General features: G+C 43.8%; 1 protein-coding gene across 2 annotated transcripts in view; it reads right to left on the minus strand.

The window, feature by feature from the left end:
- Nucleotides 1-5,890, minus strand: part of SEPTIN11 (septin 11) — a 90,997-nt gene extending 85,107 nt beyond the window's left edge. Inside the window, exon 1 of one of the 2 annotated variants that reach the window (XM_029235764.1) lies at nucleotides 5,689-5,890. In XM_029235764.1, the coding sequence (XP_029091597.1) occupies nucleotides 5,689-5,715 (27 nt within the window). In that variant the 5' untranslated portion in view covers nucleotides 5,716-5,890. The remainder of the gene's footprint in view (nucleotides 1-5,688) is intronic. The other variant, XM_029235765.1, reaches the window with a different exon arrangement.
- Between the last annotated feature and the right edge of the window lie 8,869 nt (nucleotides 5,891-14,759).

Genomic DNA, 14,759 nt, shown 5'->3' on the forward strand with positions numbered 1-14,759 from the left:
AGTGCACAAGATGTATCTGATAAAGCAGATGGATTAGGAAGCCAAGAATGACTACTGATGCATTAGGGTGTTGACAGTTGTTTTGCTTTTCCATTTCTAACCTATCTATATTATTGTAATTCTACTTCTACAAGAAAAAAGAATTTGAAAGTAAGAAAATCATAAATTCTTCCCAAAGGAATGTTACTTATCAAAAACAGAAACAATTCCACAAGGACTCAGAGGCAAAAAATATACAAATCAATTTTCACTGCAAAGTAAAGGAGCTGTTACCGTGGAGGATTCCTGGACTGAATGTCAATATTATGACATAGTATGAGTGTGTTTTGTGTTTGGTAATTGCAATCATTGCTGCTTTTGTTGTGGTCACCCATTTACAATGCTTGGTGTCAGTTTATTTATCTCTTGTAAAAATAAAATACAGTGTGTGTGTGTGTGTGTGTGTGTGGAAAAAAAACAAACAGACACATTTTATGTGAGGTATATTTTCACAACAATTTTAAAAATTTAAAAAAAAAAAAAAAGCAGGAACAAAGCTCCCCCTTGTTGGATACCAAAGATGTTCTTTTGGAGCATGAAGCCATTCCTACGTCTCCACCTCAGCCTGGCCCGAGTCAACACATCACCCTCCATCTCACAGGGTCCTAGTGCAGCAGGTGGACGGAACGCATCCACACAACTCAATTTCCCGCATCCTTTGACTTGAGCGATGCACTCACCCTCGCTGGCACGGATCCTGAAAAGGTGTTTCTAATGCCTTGGCTCTGGTCATATCAGGCAACAGACTCCTGATTTCTCCCTCAGGCCAGGTGTGAGACAATGCATACTTGATCTTTAGATCACCAGCATTCTTTTTAGAAATCTGTCTGTTTCACCTTAGCCCAAGTCTTGTTTCTATGTTCAACAGCAGCTGCATTGATGGGCTGCCAGCAGGCCTGAGTGGATAGGAGAGGTATTGTTTAGTTGAAAGGGGATTTTCTGTCAATCTGGATTAAAACAAACAAACTAAAAAAAAAAAAACAAAGGGGGTATCAATTATATTGTAAAGGAGTTCTCTTTGGGGAAAAAGGATTGAAGCTTTAGATCTACTGGGTCTTTGTTTAAATAATCGTTCAGCTTGGCTGACCCCAGTTGAGACAGTTTAGCTAAGGCGATGAAAGACAGTTCCCAATAAATGATAAAATCCAAGAGCAGCCCCTACCCCCCCCCCCCCCAACCAAGTTTAAGGCCCTGTAAAGACAAACACAGGCACAGAAAACCCTGATCGTAGCTTGCTCCGCAGGGAGCCTAAATCCGAAGTTATCATCAGCTGTGGCATCGTCAGTGTAATAAACACTGGGTCTTTTGGTAATCAATCAAAGCAGGCCATCCAAGTCATTCATTCCTTTGTCTGGACACAGACATAGCGGGGGCCCCTGTGAAAGCACTAAGCATCCGTTGCCTCGGTTACACAAGGGTCCAAATAGTCAGACAGAGCACTCCCGGGCACACAGTTGGGCTTCTTAGTAGCAGTTTATATGGTATGGGTTATGCTTGCTGCTGTAAACCTCAAAAAGTTGATGAGCATAATCTAAGAACTGTTACGTCAGGATGATGGGATATGAGTAGTTTTCATCTTTTAATCAATTCCTTGGGTCATCGTGATGTAGACACATCATTTTTAAAGAAGATACTTTAGAAGAGAGAGAAATAATCTACAGCTTTCAAAAGTATTAATCCTTCTCCAGGTCCAAAAGCCACAGACCTCCATGCAGGGGGCCACATCCTCAAGTCATAGAAATGGCAATTTTACAACAAGGGAAAATGACATCTCGTTGTCAGTCCTCACCCTCCTGCTGAAGACAGACCATATCTTTAGGAACTGCCTATAATGATCCTCGAATAGATAAGATCCTTTAACCTGCATCATAGCTGTTGACTCAGCAATAGGCACATAATTTCCTTTCTCCCGAAATGGCTTACATACACTATTGAAGTTTGTTTCTGTAATACACACGGACACTAAATCTCTCAGAAAATAAAAGCTCCAGGTAAGAAGGAATTTCTCTGCTGTCCACTACTGTATCCCTGGCACCTAGAACAGTACCTGGCACACAGGAGGTGCTCGATAAATAGTGTTAAATAAGCTAATGAATGAACTTGGATTTCCATTCCTTTTGGCGCAGTGGATAAAAGGATAATTAAACTTGTTTCTTGAATGATATCATAGGGGAATCTCCACCACTGGAAAGACTTAAACACTTCTGTTAGGGATAATGTAGAAAATATTTCTTTCTGCATTGGGGAGGAGGCTGAACCAAATGACCCTTAAAGTCCCTTTAAACCCCCAGACCTTATAACTTGATGAACACCACTCCTTAAATGAGAGGATCAGCTACTTAAAGCCTGTTCCCAGGTAGAGTAAATTACCATGCTCTGATTAAAACAAAGATAATAGCGGCCCTGGGACTTGGATGCCAAAATACTAACTCATCCGTAATGTACACATCCCTAGGGGAGAAATGCTCTTGCTAATCATCACACTCTGGAAACAGCAGATGTGCTTCAGGGGCTTCTGGGAGCCAAGTCCAAAAACCACTCCTGGGAAAATGGAGAAGCTAGGGGTCGAGATTAAAATGAAAATAAACAGTATCACACCAGACTGAAGCTTCTGTTTCCCAGCCAACAACAAATCCACTTAAGAAACGTCCGAATTTAGCCTTGAAGTTAAAATGATTATAACTGAAGATAACCACTTCATAAGATAGAAAATACTGCATTTGATATATAAGGATTTTTGCCCAGTGAAATGTCATATGTACCTGAGGTATCACACTCAGAGGTTCAAGTTCAAGAATGTCTGTCTAAAGTTGAGGGCAAGTTATTCTGGTTGAACTTCTTCTTCAATCTGAATGAGAGAGGCAGTTTGTAGGGGAAGGAGATATGTTCACGTTTTCCTAAACAAAAAAATCTAATTCTAAAGGAGTAACTAGGGAAACTCCATTCACAATCAACTTTGGAGTGATTCTTTTCTATCAACACACCCTTCCTTTCTTTTGTTCAAATGGTAGAATAGATATGGGAAAAGGAGGGGCAGTGATTTCTACCATGAAGGATTCTGTGTAGAGACCCTAGGGCTGGGTTTGGAGAATCTTCTGCATTCACTGGGGTTGTTTTGAAGACCTAACTGCAAACACTACACTTAAAACAGGAACCGAATGAACAAAGTGAAACAGTTCAACAACTCCTTGGAAAATGTATGAAAAGACTTTTTAACTTTGTAGTCAACTCCTGATCACCCCTACAACTCGGTCCAAAGAAAAAACAGTCTTCTGTTTCCAAACTGTAAGTAACTTAATCTTAATTCTAATGACAACAGGGAATGTGCAGAGAAAGCAGTTACCTCCTCTGTACACACACACTTTGTAAAATCGCCTCTATTTTTTGAATGAGAGAGGTCTTACACAAGAATTCTGTGGAATTAAGCTCACATCTGGTTGGCAGACCTGGTGTTGGACATGATTGTGGCCACACAACTAAATCTTAAATCCACATACTGTTCCTATTTAACTGACATATATGAAGTAATTTATAGAAAATGTGCAGCAAATTATTTCTTCCACCTCCCGCGTGCCTCAAGAATGCACCAGCAATAGGTGTTACTGAAAGACACCCTGCCCACACACACACAGAACATTTGCATATAGCCACTGTCCAATTATCTAAAGCAGATACTGTTATTTATCTGAATCTGTGCTCTGTAAATGTGTGTGTGTGTGTGTTGGGGAAGGGGGGTGGGGTAGGGGGGTGGGAGTAGTAATTTAACCAGATAAACTTGACCTCTCTGGACCTCAATATTCTCACCAGAAAAATAAAGGGATCAGTCCAGAGACTATGCAACTTCCCGCAGTAACAACAATCTATGACCACTAATTATCAAGAGGCGACCTGAATTCTTAAGTGTTTGTCATTAAATATTAGAGTTTAAACTACCTAAAAGACCCACAGTTACACTTCAATATGACCACTGCACACTTTCTGACGGTGGAGAACGTCTTTGAAAACATCGCGGCAGCTGAACCACCAAACCGGTTTAGAGCACGCTGAAGGACTCCGCTAATTATGGGGGAGGGGTGCAAAAAGCGACTGTATCTGGAGGAAGAGTTGGGAGAAGGGCTGGGGGTTTGAGAGCACAGTCTTGCAATTTGCATTTCTGGGCTTGCAGAGCTTCCAGTATCTCCGCGAGACTTTGGTCTGTACCTGCAAAATCTCTCAAGCCACCACCTGCAGCTACACAGTTGTGGGAAGGGGAAGAAGAGGAAAAGAAAAGGAGGTGGTAGAGCAGGAAGGAACTCGCTCAAGGAGCCCACAAAGCCCGTGAGGCGAAAGTGACTTTGAACGGTGACAAAGAAAAGAGGAAAGAGAAAGAAAGAGGACTGCGCCTTTCCCCACCGACTCTGCTCCTTTCAGTAAAAAGGGAAGGCCGCCGCCGCCCCTGGCCTCCGCCTTTCACCCGGGATGCAGAGCCCCGGCTGAAACCGCACCCTTGAAGTCCGGCTGCCCTCGGGCCGGGTCCAGAGTCGCTGAATGAGCTTTGCACCGCCGGAGGCGCGGCCCCTGCCCCGCCGGCAAACTCGGGGACTAAGCATCCCCCTCCCTCCCTCCCCGTCTCCCTCGCCCCGTCCCGGGGCACCCGATTCTCCACGCACCCGCCACCCCTTCCTCTTCCTCGCGCGCCCGCCTCTCCGGCCCGCCGCCCCCGACCTTCCAACCGCAGAGCATTTTAAAACTTCCACCCACCCAGACAACGGGGCCCTTTGAAAACTTTGTGTATCTAAGGCTTTTGTCCACATCCTGGGCAGGGCCCGGTCACCAGCGTGGGTGCCTGAGGGTGTCCGGGATCTCACAGTGCACAGGGGAAGCCACCACGGAAATCCCACGCCTTTTTAATTTTTTTTTAACACATGAAAGGATGCTCAACATCACTAATCATTAGAGAAGTGCAAATCAAAACTACAATAAGGTATCACCTCACACCGGTCAGAATGGCCAGCATCAAAAAGTCCACAAACAATAAATGCTGGAGAGGGAGTGGAGAAAAGGGAACCCTCTTGCACTGTTGGTGGGAATGTAAATTGATACAGCCACTATGGAAAACAGTATGGAGGTCCCTTAAAAAACTAAAAATAGAACTACCATACGACCCAGCAATCCCACCCCTTCATTTTTGACCCGCTTCTACAACCGCGTGACATAACGCTTGGGTTAACAATTCCCACGCCCTGGTCGCCCCTCGGCGCGGGGGAGCCGGGAGGAAACAGCCCCCGCCCCGCACCCGGCGCCTTTCTCGACTGTCACGAGGGAAAAGGTGTGCGCGGGGAGGAGGCAGCCGAGAAACACCGTGGCCAAAAGGATCCTCTTAAAGAAAAAATAGGCGAGGGGTCCTTTTTCTCCCACATCCCGGGAATCGGGGCGCGACGAGGCGATACACTGTTGCATCACGTAGTAGCCGAGCCGCGGGGATCCTCGCCCTCCCCTCAGCCCCAGACACGCGCCCAAATTCATGCACACACCCACAGCTACCGCCGCAGCCGTCCCGAGGCCCCCGCTCCCGGCCCCCAGTATTCCCCGCCGGCCCCCGCCCGCAAGCGGGAACACCCCCAGCGCCGGAGGAGAAGCGGCCGAGGGAAGCGAGGCCCCAGCACTCACAGATGGTCTCCCCACGGCCACGGCCATCGCGGCTGCTGCTCCAGCTGCGCCCGGGTGCCCTCCGCCAACACTAGCTGCTGCTTGGGCTCGGGCTCCCGCTCGCCTCCCCCGCGCCTCCCTCGCGGCTGCGCGCTGCTAGCGCCCGGCTCCCGCGCGCAACCAGCGGCATCTGCTCCCCTCCCCACGCCGCCGCCCCTCCCGCTTTATTAGAACAACATGGCCACCCGCCTGGAAGGGACCATTTGCTTCCCCAGGAAGGGGTGTGAGCCTGCGCGCCCGGGCTGAGGCGGTGGGAGGGAAGATGGTAGAGGGGCGGGCCTCCAGCCCTGGTCCGCAGGCCCAGGCCGCAGAGCTCGCCCTCATCAAATGTAGCGGGCGGTCCCGAAATGACCGTCTCCCGTGCCACCGAAAGCCCCCAGCCTGTGGGCCGGCCGCCACCCCCGTTCCACCAAGTGCTGGAGTCCGAGTAAAAGCCTGGGCGCGGAGGTCCCAGCCCCGGGTCCCGCCACGCGTTTCGCCAAGCTGGTAGCTGGAGCGGCTGCGGAGAGGGAGACCGGACACGGGCGAGACAGATCCACGGGGACAGCATCTCGCGGAAAGTTAGCCCCAGGCAAGCACGCCCCAACCGGAGGAACCGGCTTGGAAGGGGAGCGGGCCACTAGGGAGAGCGGTGGGCGACCGAGGTGGGCTGGGCCGACCCCCGCGAGGGAAGAGTTCCCCTCCACAATTCTTTTCTTCCTAAGGGAAAGATTAAAAGGCAGAGAGCTGGAAGCTGTTACTGTAGCGTGCGGCCGGGTAGGCGACCACAGTGGAGAGGAAGAGGCGGTAGAAGTTGCTGCGGCGGACGACTAACCTCAGCCTGCCGCAGAGGAGGAAAAGGACGCCCCCGCCGGAGAATTAAAGCAGCTGTTGACTGCCCTAGAGCGTGGGGGCCGAGGCCTCCCCCGGCTGTAACCCGAGAGCTGGGTACCCGTGAGAGCTCCGCCGACTACTCTTTTTGATCGCTGGAGACTGACCGGACGACCCGGAGGCGGGCGCGCGGGCCTGCGGCTGTGGGGCGCGGCGACGGCGCCAGTCTGTGCGACTCCGAGCGCGTGGGAATGGGAAACTGCTCCGCGGTGGGGAAGGACTTTTCCCGCAGATGTCGGGGGCGTCGCTGCGTGTCTGTGTGGAGCGCAGAATGGCAGGGTCCTGGTGCAGGCCGGGTGGCGCGGCACCCCGGCAAGAGCTGGGCGGTGAGGTGTGCGGGAGGTGCTGTCGATCCCCGCGGCCTCTCTTAGGGTTGAGGAGGGAGGGGTCCACGACGACAAGGTGATTGAGGATAGTTCCCGGTCGGGGGCCGGGAGCCAGTTGGATCCAAGCGCAGGGAAGGTGTGGTGAGGAGATGAAGGGCTGTCATCAGCCCACGGGATTGCGCCCTTAGGGAAAACCCTGGCCTATTGAATTAGGTGACAGACAAACCACCTCTTTTAGCCTGGGGCTCCTCAGAGCCTGACCTGAGACTTCAAGCACCCAGGCTCCTCGAGGCCTTGCGTCTGCCGCTCCTGCTGTCTCTGCCCCCGATGAGTCGCAGGATTCAAACGCGCGCCGCGTCGCCTTTGGCTAAGGGTGGGTGGGCTCCGGGCACGCATCCAGCTGCTGCGAGGCAGGCGCTGGGTTGCCCCGGGAGGGGTCAAGGGGCTAGAGGCCACCCAAAATGAATTACACCCGCAGCATCCTGGTGGGACCGCCAGGAATGAGAAAACAATGAGAGTATACTCGGTGAAAGAAAGATGAGGGGCTCTTCAGCCTGTGGCCCAGACCCTCAGAGCACTAACCTCTTCAGTTTGGACCAGTTTCTACCCCTAGACTTCAAATCTTTTGAAGACGAGGACCACCATTTTACGTCAAGCATGCATTAGGCACTCTGTAAGAGTTGAGTTACGATTACCAGGTGCGTGCGTGCTATGTGAAGGGAGGGGGAAAGAAATACTTCGGTCTGCAGCTCTCTGTATATGGACATTTTTTTCCTTCCCCCAGAGAGAGGATTACACAGAGGTACTGCCCATGGACAAGAGGTCTCAGGTAAACCCTATGAAAAGACAGCTCCACAGGCTGCCAACTGGATAAGGGCAGTTACAAACCAACTCTCCATTTTATGTTACATAGACCAGACCAGACCAGACTGCAGGATTTCATTCATTGTTTTTAATTTTATTTACTTATTTTTTTTGCAAACGCTTAGGTTGAAAACAGCTGATTCGTTTTTAAGGATGTGAACTCCCTACCTTGGTTGGTAGGTTATTTTATTTAAATTCATCACAAAGCTTAAAGTCCAACATCTAATCTGTTTGAGGAAACCCTTTTAGGGTAAAATCATCAGTTCACCCAGCTTCTGCCTGATTTTTTTTCACTGACTAGGAGCAAGGAGTGCCTTAAATTACCCCCTTCCTTGTTTTTTTGGCAGGTAGGCATATGTGTGTGTGTGTGTGTGTGTGTATATATTTAATAAATATACAATTTAAATCATTTCAACCAAGGAAGGCTATTTCAGAATTTCAGTTCTCATTTTGAAGTTAAGTATCATTCTACAACCAGACTACCTAGATTCAAAATCCTGGCTTTACTATTGATACTTCACAGCTGTGTGACCTTGGGCAAATTACTTAACGTTTCAGTGCTTCAATTATCTCATCTTTAAAACCTGTTTAGTAATAGCTCCTCCCTAATAGAATTAATAAGAGATTAGATTACCTTTTAATTCTGCCCAGCACTGTGCTAGGAACTAAAAAAAAATTTTACTGAGGATGGCTCTCTGACACAGTCTGCTGAGAGACAGATGTTTAAACAACTCCAATAAATAGGCTAAATCTTAGAAAAGATGTATGAATTATGGGATTTCAAAGCACAGTAGAAGGAGCTATTCACTCCCTGTCAGAACAGGAAAGGCTTCATCAAAGAGTTGGAGGAGGGGCGAGAGCAAGGAAGACATTCCAAACAAGGGAAGAGAATGAGCAAAGATTCAGTGATTTCAAAGGAAATGATGCTATGGGAAGGATAGGTAATTTGGCATTGCTACTATGTAGCAGCCTTAGAGGGAGCCTGGTAGAGTGGGGAGAACACGGCACTTGGACTCCAGATTATCACTTATCAGCTTTGTGACATGGAGCACGTTAGCCTTTCTTCGTCTCATTTTTTCCTACTGCAAAATAGGGTAGTAATCGTGAGTTCTGATGCAGGATATCCATGTTCCTGCCCACAGGAGAACCTGAACTTAAAGGGCTTTCTTTCCCTTAGATTCAGTTTGTTGAGTTCAGGCAATGGGGAGCAACAGCAATACAACGAAGAGTCTGGGTATTTATTCCCTAAGGCTCCCTTGCTATGGCATGCCTGCAGGCTGGCTACATCTGAAGGTCACAGTTACTCTAGGTTATTCTAGAGTAAACCCCTTGTGGTTTCTCTACATTTTGCCCACACCTTTGCAAGTAGCCTTTTCTTAAACTCTACTGAAATTATCCAATAGGAATGGACCATCTCAACCTTAACAGATTCAGTCCATCAGAGAATCGTTTTGCTCAGAGTTAACTGAAAAAACATAGGTATGCTATTATTAGAATGACCTATAACTTATTGTCCAAACTTAGAAACTTTAGAGACTGAAAAAGAGCATTGGTGCCATTAGTAACTACACTAGGACAATAGGCAAAAACCAGGACTTATGGTCACCCTAGCTATTATTACAAGTTATTAATTGAGAGATGATCATACTAACATACAGAGATTATGAGTAAGATTATAAATGTCTCAAGGCAAGAGTGCTTATTCGTGTTTCACAAAGTCTGATATATTCAATGAATGTTGAGGTGCATTGGAATGGAGATGAGGCTAGAAGCTATGCTACCAAAAGCCTTTATTGCCTTACTAAGGATTTGGAATGTGATCCTGTGGGCAATGAAGAGCCAAGGAGGTTAACCATCTATTTGCATTTTAGAACTAAGATCTCTGCTGGGCTTCCCTGGTGGCGCAGTGGTTGAGAGTTGGCCTATCGATGCAGGGGACACGGGTTCGTGCCCCGGTCCGGGAAGATCCCACATGCCGCGGAGCGGCTGGGCCCGTGAGCCATGGCCGCTGAGCCTGCGCTTCCGGAGCCTGTGCTCCGCAACGGGAGAGGCCACAACAGTGAGAGGCCCGCATACCGGGAAAAAAATACATATATATAGAAAAGATCTCTACTGAATATTTGACATTGTTAGTTATGCCAGATCTGTTCCCTTCTTAATGGAACCCCAATTTGCTTGGGGAGATTTTCCAACGAATGTTCCACCTTGATGGAAAGTAAATGCCTCTACAAGAGAGGTTCCTAAAGTTACTTTCCATCAAATCCTTCCTCTTACCACCAAAGTATATCCAAGAGAGCATGTGATCTAAGCTTGGTCAGACACTGTTAAGTTTGAATCTTGAATTAAGGACCCAAAGACAGTACAAATTGTTAGAGTTTATGCATTCCATAATCTATTTTTATTTCTTAAGCTATCTAGAGCAAATCTGTGACTTGCAGTCAAACAACCCTAACTAACACATCACCTTGATTCCAGTAAAAAATGATAAATGATGAATTAGGAACACTATAAGAGACAGGGAATAAGTTAGGAGCTATTACCACTTCATTTCAAACAGTATAACTGACAACAGATCCTGAACCCCTCCTGCAACATAATATATAAAGATGTTCTAATATTTTAAAACACATCCATATTGGAGAGGAAAACGTAAAACTGTCTCTATTCACATAAACTTGTACATAGGAAATCCTATGAAATCCACTAAAGAATCATTAGAACTAATATGAATTCAACAAGGTTGTATTGATAAAAAATCATTACACAAAAATCAGTTGTTTTTCTACACACTTGCAATGAACGATCCAAAACTGAAATTAAGAAAACAATTTCATTTACAATAACATCAAAAAGAATGAAATATTAAGGAATAAATTTAACAAAAGTACAAAACTTCCATTAAAAACATTGCTGGAAGAAATTTTTCAAAGTCTAAGTAAGTGGAAAAACATCTCATGTTCATGGATTGGAAGACTTAACATTGTTAATATGGCAGTACTCCCCATATTGATCTACAGATTTATCACAATCCCTATCAGAATCCTAGCTGGCTTATTTGTAGAAACCAATCTGATTCTAAAATTCATATAAACTTTTAGGGACCTAGAATAGTCAAAACTTGGACTCCCACTTCCACATTTCAAATTTTACTACAAAGCAACAGTAATCAAGGCAGTGTGGTACTGGCATAAGGATAGATATAAAGATCAATGGAATAGAATTGACAGAAATAAACTCAAGTGTTACGGTCAACTGGACAAGGCCATTCAATGCAGGAAAGAATAATCTTTTTAACAAATGATACCGGGAAACTAGGCAGATGCAATAGAATAAATTCCAATCCTTATCACCTACCACATAAAAAAATTATTTCAAAATGTGTCAAAGATCTAAATGTAAGAGCTAAAACTATATAAAACTCTTAGAAGAAAATATAGAGCTAAGTTTTCATGATGTTGGATTTGGCAATAGATTTTTAGATATGACATCAAAAGCACAAGCAACAGAAGACTATCAAAATTTAAAACTTTTGTGCTTCAAGGACACAAAAAAAGTGAAAAGACAACCCACACAATAAGAAAAAATATTTGCAAATCATATCTGATAAGAGACTTGTATCTAGAATATATAAAGAACTCTTTCAACTTAATAATAAAAGATCATTTTTTAATGGTTAAAGGATTTGAAAAAAACATTTGTCCAAAAAGATGTACAAATGGCCGTAAAAGATCATGAAAAGATTCTTGACATCATTAGAAATAGATGCCACTTAATATCCACTAGGGTGGCTATAATCTTTAAAAAAATCATGCAACAAGTTTCATCAAGGATGTGGAGAAATTAGAGCCCTCGTACACTGTTGGTGGGGATGTCAAGTAGCACAGCCACTTTGGAAAACAGTTTGGCAGTTTCTCAAATGGTTGAACATAGAGTTAGCATATGACTCCACAACGCCACTCCTAGGTATATACCCAAGAGAAATTAAAACGTATGTCCACACAAAAACTTATACAGGCACGTTCATAGCATTATTCACAATAGCCAAAAGGTGGAAATAATCCCACTGTCCATCAACTGACGAATAGGTAAAATATGGTAGATCCATTCAATGGAGTATTGTTTGACCATAAAGAGGAGTTAAATACTGTTAAATAGTACAACATAGATGAATCTTTTAAACATTATGCTATGTGAAAGAAGCCAGCCACAAAAGATCACTTATTATATCATTCTATTTATATGTCTAGAATAGGCAAATCTATACAGAAAAAAATAACAGCTAGCTGCTCAGGACTGAGGTGGCATGAAGTGGTACAGAAGTAATAACTAAGGGGTATGGGATTTCTTTTCAAGGTGATAAAAATGTTCTAAAATTTATTATGGTGATATATGAGGTTCTAGTTGTCCTGCTGTCTACCAGCAGTAAGTATATTCAATTTTTAACTTTTTAGTCATTCTAGTAGTTTTGCCGTGGTGCCTCAATGTAGTTTTAATTTGCATTTCTCCAGTGACTAATGGTGTTGAGAATCTTTTCATTTGCTTATTTGCCATCTATATCCCTCTTTGGTTATGTGATTTTTTTGCCTGTTTTTAAAACTGGTTTATTTTTGTTATTTATTCTTATAGATGCTTGATATATATTTCACATGTATTTCTCTCTACGGTTTGTTGTTTCATTTTCTTAACAGAATTTTTTAAAAGAGCAGAAATTTTTATTTCATGGAGTATAACATTGATTTGTTTCCTTTCATGGATTGTGCTTTTGGTGTCTATCTAAGAAATCTGTGTCAAATCTCTGTTTTTCTTCTAGAAGTCTATAGTTTTAGTTTTTACATTTATGTCTATAATCTATTTTGAGTTAATTTCTGTATATGGTGTGAGATAAGGATGAAAGCTTATTTTTTCACATATGCAATTTTTCCAGCTTCCCATGTTGAAAAGATTATCCCTTCTCCACTGAATTGCCTCTGTACTTCAGTCAAAAATTGATTAAGTATATATGTGCTTGTCCGAACTCTTCTGTTTATTGGTCAATGTGTCTATCCTTCTGCCAATACCACATTGCCTTGATTACTGTAGCTTTCTAATAGGTCTTGAAATGAGGGGAAAATGAACTCTCCAACTTTATTCTCTTTCAGAATTATTTTGGCTAATCTAAATCCTTTGCCTCTCCATATACATTTTATAATAAGCTTGTAAATTTATACCAAAAAATCATAGTGGGATTTAGAATCATTAGGGAGAATTAACATCCTAACACTATCGAATCTTCCAGTCCATGAACATGATATATCACTCCATTTATTTCCACTGCTTGCTTTCTTTAATATTTTGGAGATTTCAGCATACAGATTTTGCATGTATTTTTTTTTGGGTTTTTTCCTTTTTAACAGTTTTATTGAAATACGATTCACATACCATACAGTTTATCAATCTAAAGTGTACAATTCAATGGTTTTTAATATATTCACCAGTTCCAATCTCACAATTTCCTCCCTTTGTTCCTTCAGTTCTAAGAGTGGTAATGACTCCTTTTTTTTTTAAATAAATATATGTATGTATTTATTTTTGGCTGCGTTGGGCCTTTGTTGCTGCACGCGGACTTTCTCTAGTGTGGCGAGAGGGGGGCTTCTCTTCGTTGCGGTCTGTGGGCTTCTCAATGCGGTGGCTTCTCTTGTTGCAGAGCACCGGCTCTAGGCGCGCGGGCTTCAGTAGTTGTGGCACGTGGGATCAGTAGTTGTGGCTCGCGGGCTCTAGAGTGCAGGCTCAGTAGTTGTGGTGTACAGGCTTAGTTGCTCCGCGGCATGTGGGATCTTTCCGGACCAGGGCCCGAACCCATGTCCCCTGCATTGGCAGGCAGATTCTTAACCACTGCGCCACCAGGGAAGTCCCCAATGACTTCTTAATGTTATTAGTCTTTGGGTGCCTTGCCATCCCTTATTTGTTATACTTCAGTGCTTCTCGAATTTTAGTACACATGAATCACTTGGAGATCCTGTTAAAATGCAGATTCTAAAATCAGTAGGTCTGGTGTGGGGCCTGATACTCTTTAGTTCCATCAGTCTCCCGGGTGATGCTGATACTGCTGATCTGGTGATCATACTAGACTAGCAAGTGTTAACAGTTCTACTCTTTATTTAAGGTATCTTTTTTTTTTCATTTGAAACATCTGCAGTAATGTTTTTTTTTTTTCCCACTGAGACTTTGGTAGATATATGTGGAAACAAAAAAAAATTGAAATTGTCATTTATAAGCTCAATCTCTTTCCCTGTTAAAACAGTTTTTTAAAAATTCATTCTAGATAATGTTAAATTTACCAATATTTCTCAAACTCTGCCCTGTTCCTGCTGCTTTTATTCTATTTGATAATCAGTACAATATATGCCCTCTTCAATCCTTGGCATTTCTTATTTTTCTCTGGTTTCCCAAAGCTGACTAATGCTAATCCATAATCACTTATGCAAAGTCTTTCAGGGATAATTCATTTAGGCCTGGAATGTTTAACTCACTTAAAGCAATTGATTGTTCACTTACCACATTGGATTTCAGTAACCTTTTAATCATGTTTATACTACATTTTTCATTAAAAAAAAATTCTCTTTGAGAGAGGAGACAAAAAGTTGTGTAGTTTTGACTTTTCTTGGTCATCTGATAGCATTATATCATCAGCATCAAGTGGTGATTTTCATCCCTTCTTTTCATCCTATTATGGCAAGAAGTATTACTTGAAAAGCAAAAAACAAATTTTGAAAATTTCTTGGTATTCTTTTTAAAAGCAAAAATTATCTAAGCCTACAAGAAAGTATCAATCCTCGTAGGCTTTTGCTACTCTTTAATACATGCTCTTTTTAAAATCTGATCTCATTAAGGAGCATCCTGTGAAATGACATGCTCCCTGGAGTATGATGACTTGGCCTGCTAGTCACTGTCCTTGGCAGCCAGCCTGGGTCAGGTCCCATAGTTCTGACATCT

The sequence above is a fragment of the Monodon monoceros genome, unplaced genomic scaffold (assembly GCF_005190385.1).
Source record: "Monodon monoceros isolate NGI ecotype Baffin Bay Population unplaced genomic scaffold, NGI_Narwhal_1 Super_Scaffold_20, whole genome shotgun sequence".
Taxonomy (NCBI): domain Eukaryota; kingdom Metazoa; phylum Chordata; class Mammalia; order Artiodactyla; family Monodontidae; genus Monodon; species Monodon monoceros.